Here is a 26749-nt window from a genome sequence, read left to right as displayed (position 1 = left end):
TTTGTAAAACGGAAATGCCAAAGTAGTTTCTCCTAGATTTATCTAACTTCAAAAAATTGTTTGTTTTTGTCCACAACATTTGTAAACCTTCCCATTTCAGTCAATTTCCCCAAAGTACATATCATGGACCCACACGCTATTTTTTTTTTAAAGCCACAAGCTAAAGTTCAGTAGTACCAGTGTCTCAGTATGAATTACTAGTACAATTGTACTAACATATCCCACTAATATATGTAGGAATGAGAAATGAAAGATAAAATTACCTTTGCCTCCCTACTCTTGAGAAAGCAAAGGGGTTAGAGAGCATAATAGCATGTGTATCTAATCCTTCAATCCAAATCCATGCTGCTACCCTTTTCTGGTCTTCCCTGAGTAGAAGTATCACTGTTAGCACCAGTATTATCATCCTGATTATCGGTATCACAAACCACAATAGTCTCTGTAGGAGGTGTTTCTGCTACCGCAACTTTGTCATCTGCATTGCTCCCCTCTACCCCGAGGTTCGCTTCTGAATCACTACTCTCTGATTGAGGATCTGAATCTTCTACTACTTTGTCATCATTTTCTTCCCCACCAGCAGCAACTAAATTGTCTCCTTGAGGAATTGACGATAAATTTGATTCTCCAGCTTCTGGTTTTGTATCTTCTGGGCATATGAACCTCTCTAAATTGGGAGAAGTCTGTTGCGATGACGAAAGTATTTGATTCATCTCGTGACTTATGTTCTGAAACAGATGAAGGTTCTTTTTCATCCCAGCACTTGCCGTTTGATTTGCAGCATATTCGGCTATTGAATCTTCAACATTTTCAGAAAGCACCTTGCACATCTTTAGACGGAAAAATATTAGTTTTTCTATAAAGTAGCTTCCATTTGTTACATTGACATGATTTTTTTAGAAAACAAAAATTCTAGCTTGTAATCTATCGACTGCATAATTTAGCATATAATGAAATCAAATTTCAACTGTGCAAGTGAAGGATTTAACCTCATTATAAAGCTGAGCCACACCCAAACGATCTGGTTTAGTATCGCAAGCAGCTTCTGAAGCTTCCTGTGGGGCTGCATGAATCAAATTTTCATGTTAAAAAAAAAAAAAAACACACACACACACACACACACAGAGTAAATTACAACCACAAAAATATTGAGCTCCACAAAAGATCCCTATTCTTCTAATGTGATATATATTTCATCCTGACAAGCTAAGTGTAACAGACTAAACCATGTGACAGACTAAACATAATAAGTAGATGAGGGATACAAAAGTAGTGGATGCATCCATAAAACAGTAAAATGAAAAGCCTCATGCAATGAGTGAATCCTTTCCTTTATTAGTCAATGTACTGTTGCCTCTTATCAATGTTCTTATTTGGCTAAGCTGGGCATTCTTTAAGTCTAACCACCCCCTCTAAGGATTTCCTTATCCACACCAAAATGATGACAGATCTGCTTACTGTTGATTTAGTAAGGCAAACATATGCACATCATTATCACCTACTCAGAATATTACCAAACAGAGCAAATAAATCCGTCTGCAATAATCCTTACAAGACCACAATAAGAGGATAAAGGCCCATCATTCGGACATCATGATATGCATGTGCGCATACTTCAAATTATTCAGCTCATTTTGTGAAAGGTGCTCCAAATTATTCATTAACCCAATTCAATATATTGTGTAATCTTGAGGACAAGCCCACTATTAGTGTGCTGGCATGAATTCCTCACCAGTAAATGCTAAAAAAACAAATGAAGAGGCACTGGGCAACACTTACAAATCCCAATAATTTTTGGCAAATGATCAAAAACTTCATTATCAGAATCTACATTTCGGCTTGGTGCATCCAAAACCTTGGGTTCGAACTCTGTCTCATCACTAGGCAATTCACTTGACCTCTCATCACCCTGTAAAATTTGAAAATAAATAAATAAACAAATAATTTTTTTAAAAAGGGCAAGTGAAAACAGATACCCATGTGTGAGCTACAGAGCTGAATGGAAAAAGAGAAGTCATACAACCAACACAAGCTGATTCAATAAGGCTCAAATTGGATTTAGTTGAATGGCATCCTTGTTATGACACTTCCAAATGGTATGACTCTTTAGTAATCTATTTATTTGAAATTGAACTGCTAGACTGTACAGCAGTTGGGGAATATTTATGATAATGGTAAAAGAACACTTGGTCAAAGCACAAGGAGTAGCTCATGTATAATTGTGCAAAGATCAAATTTAGGGATAAAGCCATTGTGTTAAGCACACAAAGTTCAAAACCAAATTTATTGACAAAGTTACAGGATTGAACTTTATCTAATTCAAAGGCTTTTGCTTTTAACCTCATTGAAAGGGAAAATATGAAGATGCAGCTTTTAACAAAACTGACAATCTACACCCAGAAAAAGATGCCACATTGCCTCAGGAGTTAGGACAAGTTATAACCGGGAACTTACATAGGCTTCTTTAGTGTATTCCGCATTAAGAGCTTTCTCTAGAAGCAGCACCCTTTTCTTAACAAACTCAACCAGTCTTCTTTGAATTTCTCTAAAATGATATAAAAAAGTAGAATCTTGGAAAAGCTGTGTTCGGCTTGAAGGATCACTTGATCCAGTAACAGTAGCACCAACTTCAGCTCCAAGATCATTTCCACCACTACGTCCTTGTACTTGATTAATAGTACTTCCGGCATTGGATGTATTTTCACCATTAGGTGCTTGGGAAACTCCTAATAGAGGTACTTGTGCTTCGGAAACTCCTGATACAGGTACTTGTGTCTGGGAAACTCCTGATAGAGGTACCTGTGCTTGGGAAACTCCTGATAGAGGTACCTGTGCTTGGGAAACTCCTGATAAAGGTACTTGTGCCTGGGAAACCCCTGAACCAGGAACTTGTGGTTGAGAGGTTCCAGGTGTAATAACCTGCTGTTGAGAAGCCCCTGGCACAGGCAAAGTTATCATGGGGATATTTAGCTCCTTGCAAATCACTTCTTGGATCTTCAACTCCTTGTCATCAACTATGGATTGCCATTTTCCATAACCATGCCTTCATGTGGAATAACATAAAAAGGAAAAATCAAAGTAAGCATAGAACCTCAATGAGATACTATAGTCCAACTAATATTTGCACTTTGGAGTGTCACCAAGAGCAATAACAACCAAGAATGCACAACACAACAACCTACATAATAGCCGCTTTAAGACTTACTGAAGCAGAAACTAGTAGAATTTAGAGAAATGATAGAATCATGGTTGACATATGGCAGTCATGGAATCCAAACTGTTGTTGAGTGGAGTTTGGGATGCACTAAGGTTTAGAAGTCAATTTATTACTAGCCCCATGTTTCAGTTTCCTTCATAAGCCAATGAAGCAAATGCACCCAATTTGTGCAAGCAGAATTTTGTCTTAGATCAGGAATCAGGAATCAGGAATCATGTGAAGCACGTAGTATAGAACAGAATGTAAGACAAATCAAAGGAAACTACTTGGCTCAAGTAGATAGCCTTTCATTTCTTAACACATTAACCTTTTAGGTACTTTTGGAAGTGAGGACCCACTTATTATGAGTATTCAGTAGCAGGTTGTCATATCCTAAGTTTTCCCAAAAGACAATCTGAACATTAGCTCTCAACACTCTCTCCATCTAAATTATTAAAAAAACTACAAAATTTATTACATGAAAGTGATGAGAATGTATTAGTATCATGAAAAAAATGGCAATAGGAGGAGCCCATACTTGAGTACTGCTCGCAGAAGCAATAAGTCATGCTCCTCCTTCCATAGTCTTCCACCCTTGAGTCCAGGAAAGCGAGATAGAATGTCCTCTGTGAAAAGTGGACAACCTGGTTTTTCTGATAAAGCCTTGACCTGAAACTCAGCCAACTAGTTTGTTACTCTGATGCAAACTACTGTATAAAAAGTAAAAATACAGAAAAATTTATGTTGAAAATGATGGCCAGAGGCTCAGAGCCACTGCTATGAGTGCTATCCATGCTAGAATCAAGGTTTGCTTCAATGTGAAAAAACCAGCATAACCAGGTCAATTGCAGTAAAAGGGCACATTTGCAGGAGGCAAGAAATAGATTCATGTCTATTATCAATATAGAATGCACAAACAACAAAAGCATGAGAGCCCAAATCTAGTTTCAAATCAGCTCAACTATTATATCATTCCAGACTGGATTGACCACACTGGTCTTGGGATTACTTGCCCTTCTTTCAACAAATACTCAAAATGATTAATGAATTGAATAGTTTTACAACATTTAACTTAAGATTTTCCTACTGCTCTCGACAGCTTTTCAGTTCTTTGCAATGCATGATGCTCATCCTAACACTGTCCCAAAAACCAAGAAAAAAAAATACACATACACACTTTATGACTGAAAAATATGTGTGATCATGTGGTGATGGAACTATGGAGATGCACTACTAGTGCAGAAAAGCAACACCGAAAAACTAATTTAATACTTAATCAGTAATGAAATGCTATGGCTACATCAGAGATCAGGATAAGCAATAGAAATAAACAACATTCTAGTGAGTTATATTCTCTTTCTGCTAAATGTAGACTTACTTTGTCTCTTACAAGAAGTAATTCTGCAATCCTTACAAGTACATCTGGTATTCTCAAACCTTCTTTCGGAACACCGTCTGCATGCAGCAATGAAATTTAGAGATTACAAGCTCAAGTTCATTTAAAGGACTAACTACAAAGAGATAACAAATGAAAAAAAAATTAAATCAAAATGATAACCTGAAAAGGTGGGAGAGTCAGTAAGTTCCTCAGCAATGTGAGACAAAAATAGGCGCCCATAACTGTTATCATGACACATAATAAGACTCAGTTAATGCATATAATCTTTTTAGTCAAAACTAGATAACTATAAAGTAAGTTGGAGATAGACATATATAATCAGTGTAACAGAGAGCACTAAGATTCTGTCAGTAAAACAAATATTAAGGGAAAAAAAAAAAAAAAAACATAAAAAACATTCCATTATCCCAGTATAGTACAGAAGAAATATTACATATTCTTTTGAAGTGTATATGACATATGCAACATCAACACTTGTTGAAACATATATAGCATGTGTCAGGTTATACCTTTGGTTTTCCAGCATGTGGTAGTTTAGATCTTTGGCCTTTGGTGTTCTTGCATGTGTGTTTATACGTGTATATTTTCCTATGTACAATGCCCTTTTTATAAATGAAAATATACTTTCATCCTCCTGTAAGTCTACATGGTATCAGAGCCTATGTGTCCTAGGCCATTTTTCAATTTTCAGGACAGAACTTGCTTAATTGTAACACACACTTTCCACACTTTCCAAAGGATTACAAAATGTGCAAACTTAAAATATAAAGTAGTCACATACTTTTTAATTTCTTCATAAGTTTTCTGCTTAAGGCGTGGTGTGAATTCGGCCCAGTCAAACTCTCCAACACCAAATCTGCAAAATAAAGGGGAAGTTGTCAGGCATGAAAATGTATATGGAAAGACATTTTGAACTAATGCTGTCATTTCATGATGGGGATAGATATAATAATTTAACTACCCCATGTTTCAAGTGTGCAAGGACAGATATGAGAAAGTGAAACACAAACATATGTTAGCAGGACCAAGAAAAAATGCATGAGATGAAACACATGCAAGATCTAACCTCATTAAAATCTGGACAAATGCTGTCCTTTGGTTCTGATTAAATCCCAGTACTCTAAATGATCGCCCTTCACCTTCCATCAAAGGAAGTGGTTCCGAGGGGTCCACTGTTCAAGGTTGACAAACAGTGTTGCTTTAGATGTCATATTAATCAGATTCATATAAATGTAAAACAACTAACACGAAGCCATTTTATACCACGTGCTCTCTTCCTAATAGGTTTTTTAATGGCTGCTGCTCCAGTTGAAGCTGTCTCACCATCAGTTGAATCAGCTTCATAGTTATCATCTTCTCCGTCAGAGCTCACATCTTCCAGACCGGCAAGGTCATCTTCCTCAACTGATACCATCTAGAAAGAACATGAAATGGAAATTATAATTACGATAGAAACACATGATAAAATAGAAACCAAAGTAGTAAAAGAGAATTGAGTAGTTACAAACAGGATCAGAAGAAACTACAGCATTTAAGCCCACCTCCATCAAAAGAAAAATAGATAAATAAATAAAATAAAATAAAATAAAAAACATTAAGCAAGTTCAAAGAGAGGTGAAATATTAAAAAATGTGCTTTACAAACATTTTATTGTGTCTAGTCCATTTTTTTTTTTTTTCATGACATTAGAAAACTATCATGTTCATCATACTACATCTCCCAACCAGAAGTGAAGAGAGTTCATATGCGGTTTGGTAATTTGTTTTTTAATTGCAATTCTGGACGAGTATTAAATATTTGAAAGAACAGGTGCCCATAGATTGATTGAAAAAACAAACCTGTTTACGACTTCTCTTCCCCTTGCCCATAGTGTTAAATTCTTCAACTTTATGAACTTCATATCTGTCTCGTAGCAATTCCTCCCAGAAGTTTGCTTTTTCTGAATTGTTTGTAGCTGTTTTATCCTCTAAGGGCGTTGTTGGAACTTCCTCTTCAGCTTTTGCTGCTTCTTCATCAATGTATTTAAAGTTTGCAACCTAAAGCATTCATGATGGTTTAGCTTTCTCAAAATTGACTAATCAAATCAAAGAAAAAAGTTAAAGGTGAGTTTAAAATGTCCAACTCAAGAAACACTTGAACAATCATTTTTAAGGGTCACCTTAGCACCAGTTCAACATAGTACAAGGAAGAATTAGGTCCACATCTGAGCCAGAATTACAAAACCAAGCATATTTTTATTTTTGAGCCATGTGGATGCAGTGGAACATCAATCCATGCTTAAAGCAGGCCAAATAAAAAACACACACACACACCTCCGATGCTATTAATCCAACAGAAAGTGAAAAGTGAATAGCAATAGCAAAGCCACACCACGTCATATTCCTGTTCTTTACTTCTTTCCACTGGATTATGACAAACAAGCACACAGGGTTTTAGCATATCATTGATATAGAAAATCTTAGAAAGATTTTTTTTTTTTGGGTAGAGGAGAGGCAAAGTATGGAAATGCCTCTCATGGAGGCATCAATGATAGACTTTCGTGTCCCAATGAAAGGATGTTGAGGTGTGATATATATAGCCTTGTACGACCAAATCGCTCAACAGAAAACTTTGGCTGCTGTCACCATGCAAATTGGCAATATCTCTAATTTGGTTTCTTGAATTCACAAATGATAATAATTTGGGTTGTATCAACAACCAAACCAAAGCAAAGCAAATTCCTTTGCCACAGAAAGTATAAGAACCAAATCAAAGTTCAATTCTGCTTCAGTTTCATATTTTTGGCAGAACGGCACCTAAAACATCAGGTGGGGGCAGTTTCAGACAGGCCATATGCCCAAACCAATTTGGCAGGGGAAGCAAGGAAACAAATACCAGTCAGTGTGGCAAATTCAGCGAATAAAACAAAGGTATATATGAAATAAACCTTAAAGGCCTTCAAAAAAGTATCTTCTTCTTCTTCATCCAAGACAGTTTCCTCATCTCCAGCTTGTTCACGGTTCAGTAATCTGAGGTTGAAACAATTAAATTGCCAAAATGATAATTTCATATTTTATAAAGAGAAGGTAAATTAAATAGAACTTGAAGTGAAGAAATTTTTTAGATAAACCAATACCATACAAAACAAGGAAAGAAAGAAAATGTACCTATCTATAGCAGCATCATCATAATGAATTTGTCTGGATTTTCCTGTTTCATCATTGTCATCAGCAAATAACTCCTTTGACCCATACCTAATGATATCGTCAAGTTCTTCCTGCATTAAGATTTAGATAGCCACAATTGATTTAAGAAAATGCAGTTGATCACAGAAATACCCATCACAAAAGGAATTACTGATCGGCTAAATACTCAAGAGACAAAAATATTAACAAATCAGAAACTCAATGCGAAGGAATAGTGACTAGAAGAAATACAATAAATTTAAAAGGACTATCATTGAGGATTAACAAATATTTGGGGGCAAATGATACTGTTAATAACTGTATGGATAAAGGCAGTTCCAATGATTAAAAAGCACATAAAACTAAATAATAATGGAATAAAACCAATCACAGAACACAGAGCATTCACTTGACACTAAGAAAAAGGTATTAATTTACCATTTCTGTTTAACTTTGAGAAATAAATCAAGGCACTCTGCTTAAATACTAAAATACTTGTAGGATTTTTAATTTGTTTTGCTCTAAATATTACCCTTCATAATGTACTATTGTCATTACTTACAGAGAGGAATCAACCCACCGGCCACCGCACCCCCCACCAAAAAAAAAAAACAAACAAACAAACAAACAAAAGTATTAATAGTAGTTTATATGAATGAATCCAGAGAGAATGACTCATACAGAAGGTTTATAGCTCAAATACATAAATTGGATGGTCAATCTAATGTTTTGAGATAATCTGTTCCCAATCATACATTGGTAAAAACTTGAATGAAAAAGAATTTGTTTAAAGCAATCAAGTTCTATTACCTGGTTGATATTTTGAGCCTTGAGCCTCCCAACAACTAGATGTTCTAAAACCATTTTCTTCTTAGTCATCTGCATCATCCTTTCTTCGATAGTTCCTCTTAGTATGAGTCTATATATCATTACCTGGATGATCATAAATAAGCAAATAAATCCAGAAACCTAAAACAAGGCATCAAAAAGTCTGAACAGAATGGTAAGCTCATAAGCAAATATTTAACCTTGCTTGTTTGACCAAGCCTATGAGCCCTAGCCATTGCCTGTAGATCAGCATGAGGATTCCAATCACTGAAAAAGAGCCCCATTGATTAATAGATACGTCAACAAAACAATCAAACCATAAACAAGTTTTCTATAACAGATGAGGCACATCAAAGCCATAAAGACCTACAAGGATCCATATACCCATCTAATGTTAAGTCCTCTTCAGTATTGACCACCACTTCACATTGATTCCTAAAAATGCTAACACAAAATAATTCTAGTATTCTTAATTACTATACTTGGAAAAAGCTGAACTATGATAAGATATCAACCATCATTAGGAATGAAAGACCTAGTGTCCAAGGCTCATGCATCTTGCAGGATCTGGGAAAGGAAAATTATTGGAACCATGCCTTTCTTTAATAGGCTTCAAGTAAAAATAACCAGGTTAAGGAATTAAACCAGTGAAATATCTTGGCAAGGCTCACTTCTACCTCTGATGAAAAACAAGTCTCATTATTTTACTGCTTTTGGACATACGTTGAATAAAATGAAGTGTTGGTCTGTCTAGTAATACTTTGCTAAGACGCATCTAGAAGCTTCTAGCAGAAACTCATTTTGGCTGGATTCTTAGCATCTCATTAAGTACACACAGGACTCCATTTTAGTATGTGTACATATTGCAGCTAGATCAACCAACTGCCTCTTTCATGAAACTCATATAACTTTACCCTTGTTCAAGACATCAATATAATGGAATGAGATTTCATAGAAGTTCCCTAAATGAAGTTGCACTGGAAATGAAATGCACTTTTTATTGAAAAAATCATGAACCCCAGCTCAAAACTCCCACTCCCATACTGGCCCTGTGCCTGTCATTGATAACTAACAATGTTCAGGAACAGGTGATTTAAGTTTTCTCCTTGCACAAAAGAAGAATTATGTATAACAATAAAGGTTAAGGTCACACGAACTTGTATTCAACAAATTGCTTAGGAGGAACACAAGCACACTTAAAAAGAAGCATTACAGATAAATATTTTTTTAGCACCCATCACTCTCGATTCGCTGCTGGTGATAGGCAATACTCAACCTTTCTTCATAAGAAAGAATTTACTAAACAAGAAATCTGGTAGTTCCTAAAGGCAATTAAAGGAAGCAACAGTGACATGAGAAGCACAAATTTTCCATTTCTTCATGTCAACAGTCTTTCATATATGTTACTCCCTAATTCCTTATATTCTCCTACTTTTTAGGGCAATTCATTTAATCATCTATAAGCACACAACTCATTTCTGGCATGGATCAAGAAGCTCACACCATTAAAGAGATTAATGTCTTAAGCGACAGTAGAAATGAGCATTCACATGTGGCCCACACTACAAATTCATACACAAGTACCAGAGAACATGACTTTATCAAGTCCACTATATCAATCAAAGGGAAAAGAGAAAAAGTAAAAAAGAAAAATGCAATATAAATCCTAAAGTACCTGTCATATATAATCACTGTATCAGCAGTAGCAAGGTTAATTCCTAAACCCCCAGCCCTAGTTGACAGCAGAAAACAGAATCTGGAAGAATTCTTAGCATTAAATCTATCAATTCGAATTTGTCTTTCAGCTCCACCAACTTTTCCATCGATGCGTTCATATTGCCACTTCTGATCAGAGAAAAAAGCAGCCATTAAGATCAATTTTCCAGATATTCAAATGAACAGTAAATAACAAATTCAAATTCTAGATAATCAAATGAAAGTGTTAATACCCTAAAGTTGCAGTAATCTTCTAGCAAGTCCAACATATGCTGAAATTGTGTATATATCAACACTCTGTGCCCTTGCTCTTTAAGCTTCACCATCATCTTATCAAGAAGTTGCAACTTGCCAGAAGATTCAAGCAGCTGCCTGTTATACAAATGCAAGTGACAGAAAGATAAATTAAGTTGAATAGAAAAAGCATGGCAAACTAACAGGAAAATTTCTCCAGTTTTCTGTGGAGAATTGGAGAACAGAAAACATAAAACATGTTTACTAGCATTTTGAAAATAGGAAACAATTTTCCAGTTTTCTAAAAAACTGGAAAACTATTAAAAGCTGTTTTCTAAATAGAAACAGAATCATATATCATCTATTTGGCTATATATATGTCACTATAACCACACTCTTACCATTATCTACTTACATAATTATTCATTACTATGATTACATTCATTATCATCTTTTTTTACTTATCACCATTTTCTATCTTTTCTACTTGCATTACTTATTTAAACATAACTTATTTGCTTATGCTTAAAGTTAGAAATCATTCACATTATTAACTCAATTGATTATTGGTTCGAATATTTTTAGTTATGGTATATCGTAATACAAGTTTGGTCCAAATATCGGATATTGAAATTTCACATATATCTATATTAAAATTCAAAGTAAAAATTATATATTTATATACATGTCATTCAAATGAAAATATCCAAAAATATTTTAAATATTAGCTCAAAAAATATTAATATTATCTAAACTAAATTTTAGGTGAACTTAATAGGTTATTGGTTCGGATATATTTTTAGTAATGTTATACAGAAATAAATTTGGTTCGGATATCAAATGTAAAAATCTTACATATATTGGACTTAAAAGTAAAAACTACATTTATTCTATTTAAACCAAATATTAAAATACTTTAAATATAAGGTCTAAAAATCACTCGAAATTATATTTGTGTTAATTTTTTAGCGTTAATCTAAAAAAAATAAATTTGAAAAAATAAGTGTTAGTAAACAAGTTTTCTAAACAAAAAACAGAGACTGAAAACTGAAAAATTAGAAAATAGAAAACAGAAAACAGTTTCGGTTAGTAAACGGACCCTTAAGGTTAATCATTGGGGTGTTCAACCTGTACGACCAAACCATAAGTGCCACAATAATTACAAATTACATATAGTTTTTGCTGAGCATTCTGATGCTTGCAAAAGAAAATTTACTTTTTATGTGAGAAGTAATATCTAGCATCTCCTAAGCCTCTCAACAAGATAATAAAAAATTAGAAATGAATTTTACTTACTTGTGAAACTCTTTATTATCCTCTGGTTCAACACCTTCTAGCATAAAAGGGTGACAGCAGAGCTTGCGTAGTTCCATAACCACATTTATAAGAGAAATCTAATGGCAGAAACAATGACCATCATTACATGTGAAACATAGCAGTACAAGGGCATTTCTCATAAAAGAACATGTAACTTACTTGTGCACCACCCTTGCGAGTAAGTATCTGATAATTACGGGTTAGAATTGCTTTGTAATATTCTTTCTGCATAGTACTCAATTCCACACGTAAAATTAGCTCCTTTTTAGGAGGTAGTTCCTTCATGACATCTTTTTTTACCCCTGCAATTTATCACATAGTGCTTAGCCAGCTACTTAAGAAGACATTTTAACAATAAAACATGAATCTTATTAAGAACAAAGGTTGATACAACTTTGAAAGAAAGATGTACCCTAAAAGAGGAAACAACTACAAATAAGAAATCTTGAAATAAAGCCAGCCAATTTCCATGAATATCCTCAAGACCCTTATCAGAGAAGAAGCAAAAACAAAAGCATCTTTTATTTTACTGTAATACTGAGTACTTCAGTAAGACCTTCCTCAGAGTGACACTGCTCCTCAGTCATGCATATATTCAAAAACATAATTATAGAACTTGGAAATTTGTTTCAGGAACTTGAAAAATGACCCGAATACATTTTTTTGTGATTATATAGCAAAAGCCTACTAAGATCTAGAAAGATTTTCCAGTACAGTCAATCAGTCATACATTTCCTTCAGAAGCTATCTTAATTCTTAAGGAATAATCCCTAAAAGGATACATGAGAGTCTCCTGAAACAAAAATCAAGAATAGCTACAAATTATCCAAACTAGCAAAAAAAATTACAATATCCTCGTTGTTTGCAAGGAAGAAGTCTTTGGAGTATTCTAAGGTGAGATTAATGGAGGTAAAGGGTTTAGGAATTGTGGAGGCTATTGATCACTAAATTATACTGCACCAACAGCACTAAAATGAAAGAGGGTAATGAGCAGATCATTCAACAGAGTGGTGTGGAAACAAGAAAAATACAAATCTTGTACTTCTCCAGGCCTTACTAGCGTTAAAAAGCAGCTTTAACTTTATGCATCATCCTCAGACATGAAGAGAATAGAATCTGATATATTAAAAAGAATGTAGTACTCAAAAATTTTCACTGTATAACCATATATAAACATATAAAAAAATTTTTAAAAAAATAGAAACCTAAAGAATTAAATAACAGATTTTTTATAACATGAAATCTCGTTACATTTACCTACTAATGATTTTTTTTTGTACAACAATAAATAAAACACTTGTTTTATCTCATGCTAAATTACAGATGCAACCCATTTAAACTTTATCCAAAACTAGATGCCAATTATATCAGAAGGAGAATCCAAAGACACACTTAACAAACCAGTGTAGAAGTTAAACAAAATTATGTGTATTTGAATTTTGATAGGAAGCTTAACCCATATAAGTCAAAATTCTAAAATATCAAATGAGAAGCATGAGATGGAGTTTCAGAGTTGTACTTCTGAGCAGATGTGGTGCCAACATCCTGTGAAGCCTTGAGATCTGCTCTTCTTGACTAATATCCTTGAACTCCTCTTGGAATTCCTCCAAGCTTCCAAACTGCAAAGATTAATGTAAAATATATCACATTTACACTGGCCAGTCTACAATTAAATTACTTTTTTTACTTCGTTAGGAGTTGCTTCTCAAAAACTGAGGCGGGCACTGACCTTCCCAGCATCAAGGAAGTGCATAAGCATGAAAAGTTCATCCAGATTGTTCTGAAATTATAAAAAAAAAATAATAATAAATAATAAATAAAAAGTAGGCTTTGATAAGTAAAAGATAATGCAAACACTATAAAATACAAATGTCTCAAACTTGCAAACACAACTGAAGTCTAAGTATCAAATAGAACCATGACTATGCCCAGGCGTCATTCTTAAAAAGAAAAGATAGCAAGAGCTTGAATGCATATAGCAGCATATCCAAACAAGAGGCACATAATTTTGCACAGTTGAAAGAGTTACACAATAAAGAACTTGCTAGATAACAACACTAAAGGATCTGACTTGTAATGAGTGCAAGGATACGGCAATACTGACTTGCAAATCAAGAAAATTAGCAGGCACCTAGAAATAATTTCACATTACAGCCAGTGCTCCAGCTTGATGCTTACTAACACTGTCACAAGCTTTAGCACAAATTGCGAAATGATAGAATTCCAATTCCAAATTCAGTGCACCATCACACTTTGTATTTGTTAAGTAAATTCAACTGCTAGAATGAAGATAGATGAATTTTAAGAGTCAAAACTCTCCAATCAATTCGAAAGGTTGATATCCAAAGCTCAAATGCTAATAGCATAATCCAGCAAAAGAAGTGTACTAGACTTATGTTTCAAATGAGTTCACAGAACAAAAAGATTTTTAGTAGGAATAGAAAAATTGAGGCAAGGACATAAGTAAATAAAAAAGAAAAAGGCTTTCGACTGTCATTACTAAAGATATGTCCAAAAGTCCCATTATTTTCCATCACAGTGTACTCAAGGATGTTACTCTATCGTATAAAATGTATTTGTCCTCAAATCTCAGTATTACTCATCAAACTCTCCCAAAATGTTGTTTCAAAAACAATATAGGATTCTAGGTGAAATTTTTCAAAATGAAAAAAAATTATTTACAGAAAAGCAATGAATTACAGACTAACACTATAACCAGCTACACCATGACACCATGTGTTGAATATGTTCACAAACCTGGAGAGGTGTTCCAGTTAAGAGGACACGATGCCTGCTGGAGTACTGCTGCAATGATGAAAATAATTTTGAATCCTTGTTCTTCAAACGATGGCCTTCGTCGACAACCTAAATACAGATGTTGGCACCTTACTACAGCTTAATACACAAATTAACAGCAAATCGCAGGGTGCCAAAAGATATTTACCATGGATTCCCACTTTATTGGTTTCAGAGATGCAGTGTCTAAGTTAATCATTTCATATGATGTAAGAAGAACATCAAATTTTATCCTGTCTTGCTTGCTTTCACCAAGAACTTGACCAGATTTCTTCTTCTTGCTCTTCTTGTGATTTTTGGGAAAGTAAAATTCGTAATCCCTTATAACAGTACGCGCATTGGATGAACCAACATACATAACCTACACCAGTGGCTTCTGTTAAGAAGATGTATATAAAATTATCTATAAATAACAAAAAGGCATTTTAGCACTTTGGGTCCATGTCACTGCAAACTCCACTTTTAGTCCTCACTTTCCAGGACGTTGTAACATCAGCCTTCATTTTTCTCTTAAAATTTTATTTTAAAAAAAAAAATCTCTTAAGGCGATGACCATCTTTGAAGTAGCATTCATAAAATTCAAGATTGTCATATACTTGTGAAATGAGATTTCATGACCATTCATTTCCAGAAGCCCTCTAGTAAGAATTAGAACTCGACAAAGAAAGCCTGAAATAGCAATAAAAACTTACAGACTACCCACAAAAAAGTAAGATAAATTAAAAAAGAGCAAACGTAAAACAAAATACTGTACAAATTTTACTTAATGTAGTGACAAAAAATAATATTATTGTTTCCCTACAGTGCACATCCCACTCTTTACCACCGCAAACACCATTACCATCAGCCAAAACATGGAACACCACACCAAGTGTAACAGCCATATCTTGCACTTGAAAAAATTATAAATCACATTGTTTACTACTTCACTTGACCCAAATGTTTGGAAAACAGTTACGTACATTTGAGGTGTAAAACTCCAGAAGAAAATATAACCCATCTTCTCCAAAACACCTATCATCCAGCCTCCCCTCCCGACCTCACTTCTCTCACAACAGCCTCCCTATCCTGCCGGAAACCTCCAGCAGCAGCAACATAATCCCCAAGCCAGTAACTAACAACTTTGGTGCCCAGATCTAGATGATCTCAACCACCCCCACAACCTCCTCCACTCACCAGTCCATACCTCCAACTATCAACAGACAACAGCAGAAATCACTTTGGCAACAATTTTTTCCAGTGGGTAAATTAAATAAGCAAGGTCAAATTCTATTTCCAAAAGTTGGCATTTGATTTGCTTACTCGGCACAAGAGAAATATAACAGATGCTTTCCCAAGAATCAACGATTTCAAATGATACTTGTGTTGGGTCCATGGTGGGTATTTTGGGCTTTGATTTTAGGGTTTTGATTAGGAGGACATTTGGTCTTTTGACAAATTTTACATTTATTTCCATTCTGGATTTAAAAAAACAAGAAAACAACAAAACAATTTTAATGTGTAGAATATCTTTTAGGTTTTTAATGTTAAGTGAATGAGGCTTGAAAGTATGCTTTTTTCATATTCTGGAACATAAAACACAGTTTTTGATGCCTCATGAAAATTCAAAATGACATGACTTTTAAATGCCTTTTTAAATGGCCATCACCAAGTTGAATAGAGAGACTCAATATCTTCTCATTTCCTATATTAACAGTAGAGTTTCACAATAACAGGTGGACTAAAATGAACAAATAAAAAAGAATCGAAATATATTAATACTTACTACATTCATCTGAGGAGCCCATAAAGCAAATTCACGTTCCCAATTCCTCAAGGTTGACAGAGGAGCAACAACTAAGTGAGGGGAAACATTCTCCTCAAAAAGAGAAGCTAAGAATGCAATACTCTGTATAGTTTTGCCTGCATCCTTACAAGTTAATCACACAAGAATATTCCAAATAATGTTATTTAACAAAATCAAGAATTTGATAAAGAGAAATACAAAAGAGTTAATTCCAGCAACGATCCTCCGACTATGTTGATTTTCCAAAATTAGTCCTCGACTTTTAATTTGGACAATTTAGGTCCCTTGACTTTCAAATTCTTTCCAATATTGGTCCTTTCGTCAAATTTTGGTTAAGTTGAGGTCAAATGAAGGGGTAAAATTGTCCGTTCACCTGTTTANGAAGGGGTAAAATTGTCCGTTCACCTGTTTAGTGTATTATTACTCGCATTTTTCTTGTCCTATACGTTGTATATATGAATATAATCTCAACTGAAGTCTCAATCGAAGCCATATAATCTCAGTCGAAGTCTTTCGACTGAGATTATATTCATATATATAGCATATAGGACATGAAAAATACAAGTAATAATACACTATACAGGTGAACGGACAATGTTACCCCTTCATTTGACCTCAACTTAACCAAAATTTGACGAAAGGACCAACATTGGAAAGAATTTGAAAGTCAAGGGACTTAAATTGTCCAAATTAAAAGTAGGGGACTAATTTTGGAAAATCAACATAGTCGGAGGACCATTGATGGAATTAACTCAATACAAAATAAACTCACCAAGACCCATCTCATCTGCAAGTATCACATGTGTTTGTTTGGACCAAGAAAACCGTAAGAAGTTGAGCCCTTCAAGCTGATAAGGGTGCAGGGAACCTTGCATTCCATCCCATTGATGAAGCTTTAGAAAAGTATACGCACAGAAAATAAAATCCAAAAAGCACCAAGGAGATTGTGACTACCTCCAGAAAGAAACTCAGGACTGCATTCATACTGCTGAAATTCTTTTTGTTTCTTTTTTGATTCTGTGGTATCTTGAGGGCTGCTTTTTTGCTTGCGTCTGGATTGGATTTTGTTAAATCTTTCAATTTCTTGCTGAAAAGAACAAATGTCTGACTCAAGTTCCCAGGAGCATTCATCATACTGGAGTTCCTTCCACTTCACATAGTACTCCTTATCCTCACCATCTCCTCTGTTAAATAGCAGAACATTATACCCCTTAGCATTTGGAGAAAAACTATGTATAATAATTAATAAATACTCCGTATATCCTATAACCAGTATACCACACTAAAGGTAGGAAGAATATGAATAGAAAATAGAATAAGGAGCTTCTATCATTTGCCAAAAGTATTTCATAGGCACAGCATGTACTATCAGCAAGATTGGACTTGATCATTGATTGCAAAAACCAATTTACCTGGCTCAGACAAACAAGTGATAAATTTGCATTAACTAACATCATTGTCAGCCACACACTTAAATCCAAACAATTAGTTTCCAGCAACCAGCCCAGCCCCTATTCAAGCACCGATATCCATCAGATACAGTGCTAATCTTTATACAAGGAAAAGAAAAGAAGAGTAATGAGACAAGGAAAAGAGGATACTGAAACCTCAGAGATAGTAGGACCACCACTCAACCAAATACTTCTGATGGAAATAATTCAATATTTTCTCTTACAATACTATCTTAATGAGCCCCCCTCCCCCCCAAAAAAACACACACATACACACACACAAAATAAGCAAGACTTTAATAACAGCATAAACACAGAGACATCCCTTGAACAAAACTTTCACCATGCACTACTAAATGTCTAGATCCCAATTTCTAGGATCCTACTGAATTTTACTTAACCTATTCCTAATCCTAAACTTCACCCAATTTCTGTGGGAANTGGTTAAGTTGAGGTCAAATGAAGGGGTAAAATTGTCCGTTCACCTGTTTAGTGTATTATTACTCGCATTTTTCTTGTCCTATACGTTGTATATATGAATATAATCTCAACTGAAGTCTCAATCGAAGCCATATAATCTCAGTCGAAGTCTTTCGACTGAGATTATATTCATATATATAGCATATAGGACATGAAAAATACAAGTAATAATACACTATACAGGTGAACGGACAATGTTACCCCTTCATTTGACCTCAACTTAACCAAAATTTGACGAAAGGACCAACATTGGAAAGAATTTGAAAGTCAAGGGACTTAAATTGTCCAAATTAAAAGTAGGGGACTAATTTTGGAAAATCAACATAGTCGGAGGACCATTGATGGAATTAACTCAATACAAAATAAACTCACCAAGACCCATCTCATCTGCAAGTATCACATGTGTTTGTTTGGACCAAGAAAACCGTAAGAAGTTGAGCCCTTCAAGCTGATAAGGGTGCAGGGAACCTTGCATTCCATCCCATTGATGAAGCTTTAGAAAAGTATACGCACAGAAAATAAAATCCAAAAAGCACCAAGGAGATTGTGACTACCTCCAGAAAGAAACTCAGGACTGCATTCATACTGCTGAAATTCTTTTTGTTTCTTTTTTGATTCTGTGGTATCTTGAGGGCTGCTTTTTTGCTTGCGTCTGGATTGGATTTTGTTAAATCTTTCAATTTCTTGCTGAAAAGAACAAATGTCTGACTCAAGTTCCCAGGAGCATTCATCATACTGGAGTTCCTTCCACTTCACATAGTACTCCTTATCCTCACCATCTCCTCTGTTAAATAGCAGAACATTATACCCCTTAGCATTTGGAGAAAAACTATGTATAATAATTAATAAATACTCCGTATATCCTATAACCAGTATACCACACTAAAGGTAGGAAGAATATGAATAGAAAATAGAATAAGGAGCTTCTATCATTTGCCAAAAGTATTTCATAGGCACAGCATGTACTATCAGCAAGATTGGACTTGATCATTGATTGCAAAAACCAATTTACCTGGCTCAGACAAACAAGTGATAAATTTGCATTAACTAACATCATTGTCAGCCACACACTTAAATCCAAACAATTAGTTTCCAGCAACCAGCCCAGCCCCTATTCAAGCACCGATATCCATCAGATACAGTGCTAATCTTTATACAAGGAAAAGAAAAGAAGAGTAATGAGACAAGGAAAAGAGGATACTGAAACCTCAGAGATAGTAGGACCACCACTCAACCAAATACTTCTGATGGAAATAATTCAATATTTTCTCTTACAATACTATCTTAATGAGCCCCCCTCCCCCCCAAAAAAACACACACATACACACACACAAAATAAGCAAGACTTTAATAACAGCATAAACACAGAGACATCCCTTGAACAAAACTTTCACCATGCACTACTAAATGTCTAGATCCCAATTTCTAGGATCCTACTGAATTTTACTTAACCTATTCCTAATCCTAAACTTCACCCAATTTCTGTGGGAATTCCTACTCCTAAACTTTTTCAATCATCTCTAAAAATCAAAGTCCTCCCTCACATTTTCCCTATCTTAAATTTTCTGAAGAATCCTTAACTTTCAATCAATAAATATTGCAACCGTAAGTGAAATCTTCCATAAGTATGTATCTCCCATAAGAGATCTGAATTACTACAATCCAAAAGTGCATCACAGTAATTTTCCCCAAATATCGGTCTTGTGACCTTTTTTCCAGATTCCTGATAATCTCATCCCTCTTATTTCACCACATTCAAGTTTGCTCCCTTCTTTTCTCAAGTTTGTCCTTGCTTCCCTATAAATATATCTTACTTCCTTTTAGTGTCAAACTGCTCATGCTTCATATATTTATCTTTACCCAGTCTTTCTGAAACTGTTATTTCTCCTGCTCACATAACCCACACAACCCAATGACCCAATCTGCGAAGACTTCATTAACAATAATTCCCACTAAAATGCACAATTTAATAATACCTTAATACCAGTATTTAAGCCTGAAGTCGCATACACTTCTCTCCAATCCATTTTGTCAACTATGAGCAGAGAATATTTAACACTCATTTTAGCCATGGTATCTACAACTTTAAAATCTCCAGGTCCAATCACTTTATCGAACACTACAAATGAGAAACTTCAGCTGAAAATTATCGAAGCTTGAGAAAATGATCTCTACCTATCAACTCTATGCTCAAAATCAAAATAGAATACTACAGTAGCAAAATACAATTTCAATCAAAGATCAAAGCACCCTAAACATACAATATGCAGACTGTAAATTTCTTCCACATATACCTTCAGTCCAACTCAGTCACAAACTTAAAGGTATCCCAAGTAATCAAAAGCTTTATAGTAAAATAAACAACACTGCAAGAACTATCTCTGCTAATGGTTAATAAAACCTGCAAGCAAGGATGCGGTCAACAGTAGTCCATTCTGAACGTATAGCAACATAATCTTCTGTGTCAGTCATCGATGACATTTGACGATGGAAGTTGTTCACTTTTGTCTTTAGACGAGGAAGAGTCTTGTAAGCTTTGACAAACTCATTCTCCGGCACCCTGAAATAGTATATAGCATTATAGCATATAAGAAACTGTTGCCTTGTCTAATTTAACAAAGTAAATCATGAACGCTAAAGATCTATGAGAATCAACATTGGAGAAGTGGCATAAAATTTAAGCTAACAGCAGAAATGTGACATTACTATTCAACTTAGAAGACTGTCAATCTATACATTCCATATAGAGAGGGAAAAAAAAACAGATCAAAAAAAGCTAAGCACTGTCATAATGGAGATGTACCAAGAACTATGAAGATAAGAGAATCCTTTCCACTTAACAAGATACTGTTTCACAAATATTTGCTTTGATCCCAGTTTTGAAGCATCACTATCATCAGCAATAGTTGGGCGTGTTTCACAATCCAATATTTTCTCAATATCATTGAGAGGGCTCACCTATGAACAGAGAAAATAATAGAGAAATGGGGGAAAAAATTATTAAACAACTTCTGACTATCACTGTAATTTCAAAAAAAAAAAACAAAAAACAAAAAACAATTAGTAGGGAAACAGGAGCGTACACATTCAGGGCACCTCCAGCTGCTAGGAAAAGGGGCTTTCATGGGTTGAAGCAAACACTTTGGATGATATGCATAAGTACATGTTTCACAGTTCAAGAGATTCTCATCTCCACCACAAGCTTGACAACAATCAACTTTCTATCAATAGGAAAACCAATAAAAAAAATGAAATGAAAGATAAAAACTGATAGGAAAATACATATAATCCTAAAATAACATTTAAGAAGGAAGTAATCTCTAAATGATATTTTAAATTTTATGTGAAATCCTTGGGTGATTGTTTTGCACAGAAAACAAATGGGACAGACATTTAAATGGTTAAAATCCAAAATAGTTAATCTACCAACAAAGTTTCTGAAAGTCCAATTGCAGAAGCAAATACACACATATATCACACAGGACCATGCGGGCAGCACAGCTTTTACTGCCAATTTAGCAAAATGGAAATCTTGAAAAAGAAACATCCTAGCTCCCAGGAAACTTCTAAACCAATCCTGTCATCCTATGCCATTATTAGAAATGACCAAATATATATATATATATATTTTAAGAAACTAAAAAAAAACAAACAAAGTCAACACTCTGAGGAATATCTTAAGGACTTACCTAGCACACTCAGTAGGATGTATCACACATAATGGGACAGGAAAGTAGAAGTTATTTGACCCACTTTGAGATGTTTGAAATGCTAGAACCTAAAAAGCTGACACCCCATTGAAAATATCCCAAACTAAGGAATTATTTACTTTTCTTTTGGTACTACCCTAATGACTACAACCCAATGGGAATCAAACATAAATGAGGACCATAATTATGAAATATTACCTAGGAATAAAATGACACCAAAAATAATAGATAGAATTGTATTAAATAAGGTTGAAAGCTAAACAACTAGTTTCCATTTTCATCAGAAACATCATGAAGTTTAGTAAACCTAATTGATATTAGTAATAAGCTCCTAACAGATAGAATCAGATCTAATCAGATCTTATATAGGATCCCTAAACTTACCAACAGATGGTTTGTGAGAATTCCCACTCAACACTAATTACATCATCTGTGATAACATCTGGTAGCCTTCTGATGTTCAAGGGGAAGCTAAGGACAAACCAAATCGAAACTTAAAAGAACTTAATTGTACCCTGGTTAGCAGTAAGCAGGTTGAACCAACATGAGATCCTAACAGATAGAATCAGATTTAATCAGAACTTATATAGGATCCCTAAACTTACCAACAGACGGTTTGTGAGAATTCCCATTGAACACTAATTACATGATCTGCGATAAGATCTGGTAGAAGATACTCGTCAAGGCAAATGCTTTATTTGACCAGACCCAAGAAACAAGAATGGCATAGAAAATCGAAATTACAGAAGACACTAAATATGATATTTATTAATTATGAAGACCAATGCCATGAACCTAGACATAACTAGTCCCAAAGCAAGTGAATATCTGTAGCCACGTGAAAAATAATAAAGGCTTATATGAAAGTAACATACTACTTCTATTGTAGTCTCCTGTGCCAATCAATTACCGAGAATATAAAAGGCCCAACTTGAATAGCAACCAAGTGTGGAATTAAAACAGCACTTCAACAGTAATCTAGTGCAACACAATTCAATTATTTAACACATCAACAGTTGCTATACTTGTACTCTAGAAAGTTGATAATAACAAGTCTTTTTGGTATGTACACATTTTAAAGTTGGAAAATTGGTAGCTTAGTAAGTTGTCAATTACAAACTCGGTTGCTATGGAGCACAATTTGGTACATAATATTTATGTTTACTATTTTGTAGTTTACAGAGCTTGTATCATAATGTTTTGGTTAATTTCAAAAAAATCAAAATCAAAATAGGGAATGTTTTTGAAAATAAAAGGACTTTTAAAGCTTTTTTTTTTAAAAAGAGTAAGAAGTTCATGCATCATCTCCTATTGCAAATCATTCATCACCCAAGTTGGCCCACCACCATTAGCCTACAAATCTTTACCTCCCACAACCAATCTTTCTAAAGCGAAAAAGCACATCAGAGATACAAAGTCGGGCTTTGCCTAAAACGAAAGCACAAAGTGATCCTTTTCCTAAAAATAACAATTACTCCATAAGTGATGCAAAATGACATATAGAATGTTTTAATGCAGATTTGTTAGATATAAAGAAACTACTAGATAGTTCTTTGGCAATTAAAGAAGTCTTATTTGTTAGATATAAAGAAACTACTAGATAGTTATTTGGCATATTACTTAGTTTAGTTATTTGGTTTATTATTCTTAGTCTTCGAATTAGTTTAGGCAATTTAGTTATTTGGAAACTACCAAATTATTAACTAGGAATCCTTGCAATCAACCCTATAAAAGGACCATTCTTTGGAAGAATGGACAAATAGAAATTCAACCCTAAAATCAACCCTATAAAAGGACCATTCTTTGGAAGAATGGACAAATAGAAATTCAACCCTAAATTAAGGGACAAGGGAGTTTTGGGTCTCAAGCCAACCCAACATTTTCTTTTCCTTCCCCAACTATGTTTCCTTGATATTTTCTTTTATGTTTTCTTGCCCATGATGTAAGCATATATCATTGGTTCTGTTGACAGCATTAAGGGCATCACTCAATCCAAGTTTGAAGCTCTCCAAAAATTAGTTGGTGTACAACTGTACAAGAATGCAAAATGTGGATATTTTCTTTTTAAAACATATTTTACTTGATATGACTTCTGGTTGATAGTTCTTTTATTGAAAACATAGAATAAGTTGCAACTAAAATACAAACACCCTACAGCATAATCCACTCACTACAAGATCCAAGCATCTGTCCATTCAGAGATTGAAATCATTTGATTATGAGACAACAGACAAACAGAAATATTAATTAATTGCGCCAAAAATAGGACAATATCCACGCATAACAAGCAATATTTTTCTACATTTTCATTTCAAAATGTCATTGTCATGTCTCTATCCACTTCCATGTATAAGTTTAAAGTTCTCATCCAAGTGTTGATTTTGAACTTTAATCCTATAGGGCTATAGGTGTTTTACCACCAAATTATCAAAACCTTCTCAGGTAAGCCAATAATTAAACCTGACTATTTGTTTGGCATCATTTCCTCTGAAGTAATTCTTCTTTTGCCTACTGATGTCATTTGGTCAACATATTTTCTCACTCCCATTCCCACCACCCAGCTCAGTAAAACTGATATTCATTTCAAAATGTCATTGTCATGTCTCTATCAACTTCCATGTATAAGTTTAAAGTTCTCATCCAAGTGTTGATTTTGAACTTTAATCCTATAGGGCTATAGGTGTTTTACCACCAAATAATCAAAACCTTCTCAGGTAAGCCAATAATTAAACCTGACTATTTGTTTGGCATCATTTCCTCTGAAGTAATTCTTCTTTTGCCTACTGATGTCATTTTTTCCTCTGAAGTAATTCTTCTTTTGCCTACTGATGTCATTTGGTCAACATATTTTCTCACTCCCATGCCTACTGATGTCATTTGGTCAACATATTTTCTCACTCCCACTCCCACCACCCAGCTCAGTAAAACTGATATTCTTTCCCATACATCTCAAACAAGGGAACACTAGCAGTAACACCAGCCCCACATACCATCTGTGAGATAACACTCTGCTTAAATTATTTAAATCAAGCCTAAACGCATGTGACATGTACCTCATCAGAATGTCATGGTCAAAAAATCAAATAAACACAAGCCATCAAAAAGAAAAAATTTAAAACCCAACTACTTGGGTCAAAAGCAAAATAGCAAATAGCCTAGACTGCTCAATTGAAGTTTCTCTGATCCATAAGTTGGACAAGTAATTAGCAGCCTCTTGATTGTTACTTCTGACCATTGTAGGAACTAGGGATCAATTTAGCATCATCTTAGATTCACATTTGTTTTCAATATACTTCAGGAAAAGATTTTTTTCAGCATCAAGAATCAAGAATGTAAATAAAGCTATGTTTGTGGAATTCTATTGTAACTTTGTATGTTTTTTCAAGTGATCAAATTCATGTTACCATCGCCTTGAACTAACAGTAAAGCTAGTTAATTACACAACAGCAAATACAGAGTATTTTAAAGAAACCTTTATTCTCCATATAATTATCAAGCTAACATTAAGTGGTTTATAAAAAAGTTACTCTGAATTCACACACCTAATGATCAAAGACTATTACTATAGTATTTAGTGAAGCTTGGGAAGTATAATGTCCAGGATAATGCTAGAATAAAACTAGAGAGTAGTTGAGACTTGGGATTACATAGTGCCATATTGGAAGGCCACCTAAATCTAATTCCAAGTAGTAACCATAGTTAGGTAAAGTGCATATATACACATCATAATACAGTTAAAATTTCAAACATAAACTAGTCTTTTCTTGAAAAGACCCATCAAATTATATGTTTCAGAAAAAAATAAATAAATTGTGTTCAACAAACAGATAAATGGAAAAGTTGCAGTCTTTTATGATCCAAGAGTGATATAGTAATGCCATATTGGATTACAGACAAAATACTCTTCCATTTAAATGAGCAGTTTATTCTAGTTCTTTTGAAAGGGATTCTCTAACCATGGACAACAGTGAACTTTCTTACTGCCAATTCCACACTGATGTCAATTTCAACTACATTCCAATTCCAATGTGAAAAAGGGCAATTACATAAACTGCTAATTTGTCCATTGCTATAGTAAAACACCTTCTCACAACCTAAACTACTTAGGTTTTCACAGAAGTCCAGTTTGTAATGCAAACAACCAATATTTCAATAGCCAACCAAGCCCGTTAAGCTCACATTTGATCAACCTGTTCACATCCTAGACACAGCTGAAGCTAAAATTCCTAAAACTCCACTTCATTTTAGCTCTCACATCATGAGCAGTACAGAGTTCCAAGTTCACAGTAAGAGAAAACATATTTAAGGAAAAAAACAAAAAAAAAAAAAGGAATTGTTAACCAAAGTAAAGCACAGATTACCACTGAACTATTTTCAAGTCACACAGGTCATTTTGTGTTGGTCAGTGTAAGTGTGGGGCAGAGTGGGTAAAAACAAAAGAACAAAAAAATGCAAAAGTACAGAGAAATGAGCAATGTGAACATCAGGAAAAAAAAAAATCGCTTTTTTCGGAAATCTAGCAATTTACCGCATCCGGTCTGTCAAATCTCTCAACTGTCTCCTGTGAAGGGCCAGATTTGCCACGCCTAATATCAGCGTCATCGTCGGAATCGTCTAAATTGTAAACAGGCCTTCGATCCGACCGAACGCGAAGCCTTTCCACCAAACTAGCCAT

General features: G+C 34.5%; 1 protein-coding gene and 1 long non-coding RNA gene across 2 annotated transcripts; both read right to left on the bottom strand.

Moving 5' to 3' along the window:
- On the bottom strand, positions 1 to 26749 carry LOC116005512 (CHD3-type chromatin-remodeling factor PICKLE). The gene is made up of 30 exons (XM_031245718.1): positions 26603 to 26749; positions 21448 to 21585; positions 21168 to 21322; positions 20766 to 20924; positions 18919 to 19148; positions 18737 to 18832; positions 16413 to 16549; positions 14796 to 15008; positions 14609 to 14716; positions 13581 to 13631; positions 13371 to 13470; positions 12011 to 12153; positions 11831 to 11928; positions 10534 to 10672; positions 10260 to 10429; positions 8785 to 8851; positions 8567 to 8689; positions 7739 to 7848; positions 7519 to 7600; positions 6431 to 6628; positions 5856 to 6006; positions 5659 to 5764; positions 5374 to 5448; positions 4752 to 4813; positions 4572 to 4648; positions 3732 to 3862; positions 2452 to 3040; positions 1777 to 1906; positions 987 to 1060; positions 1 to 827 (listed from the first exon to the last, which is right to left on the bottom strand). The coding sequence occupies exons 1-30, from the start codon at positions 26747 to 26749 to the stop codon at positions 330 to 332; spliced, it is 4557 nt and encodes a 1518-aa protein (XP_031101578.1). The 3' UTR covers positions 1 to 329.
- On the bottom strand, positions 17205 to 17638 carry LOC116005513. The gene is made up of 2 exons (XR_004094982.1): positions 17388 to 17638; positions 17205 to 17301 (listed from the first exon to the last, which is right to left on the bottom strand). It is a non-coding gene; the product is annotated as an uncharacterized LOC116005513 (long non-coding RNA).

Source organism: Ipomoea triloba, chromosome 15 (genome assembly GCF_003576645.1).
Source record: "Ipomoea triloba cultivar NCNSP0323 chromosome 15, ASM357664v1".
Taxonomy (NCBI): Eukaryota; Viridiplantae; Streptophyta; class Magnoliopsida; order Solanales; family Convolvulaceae; genus Ipomoea; species Ipomoea triloba.
Note: the sequence above shows the minus strand (reverse complement) of the source record. Positions and strands in the feature narration are given on the sequence as shown.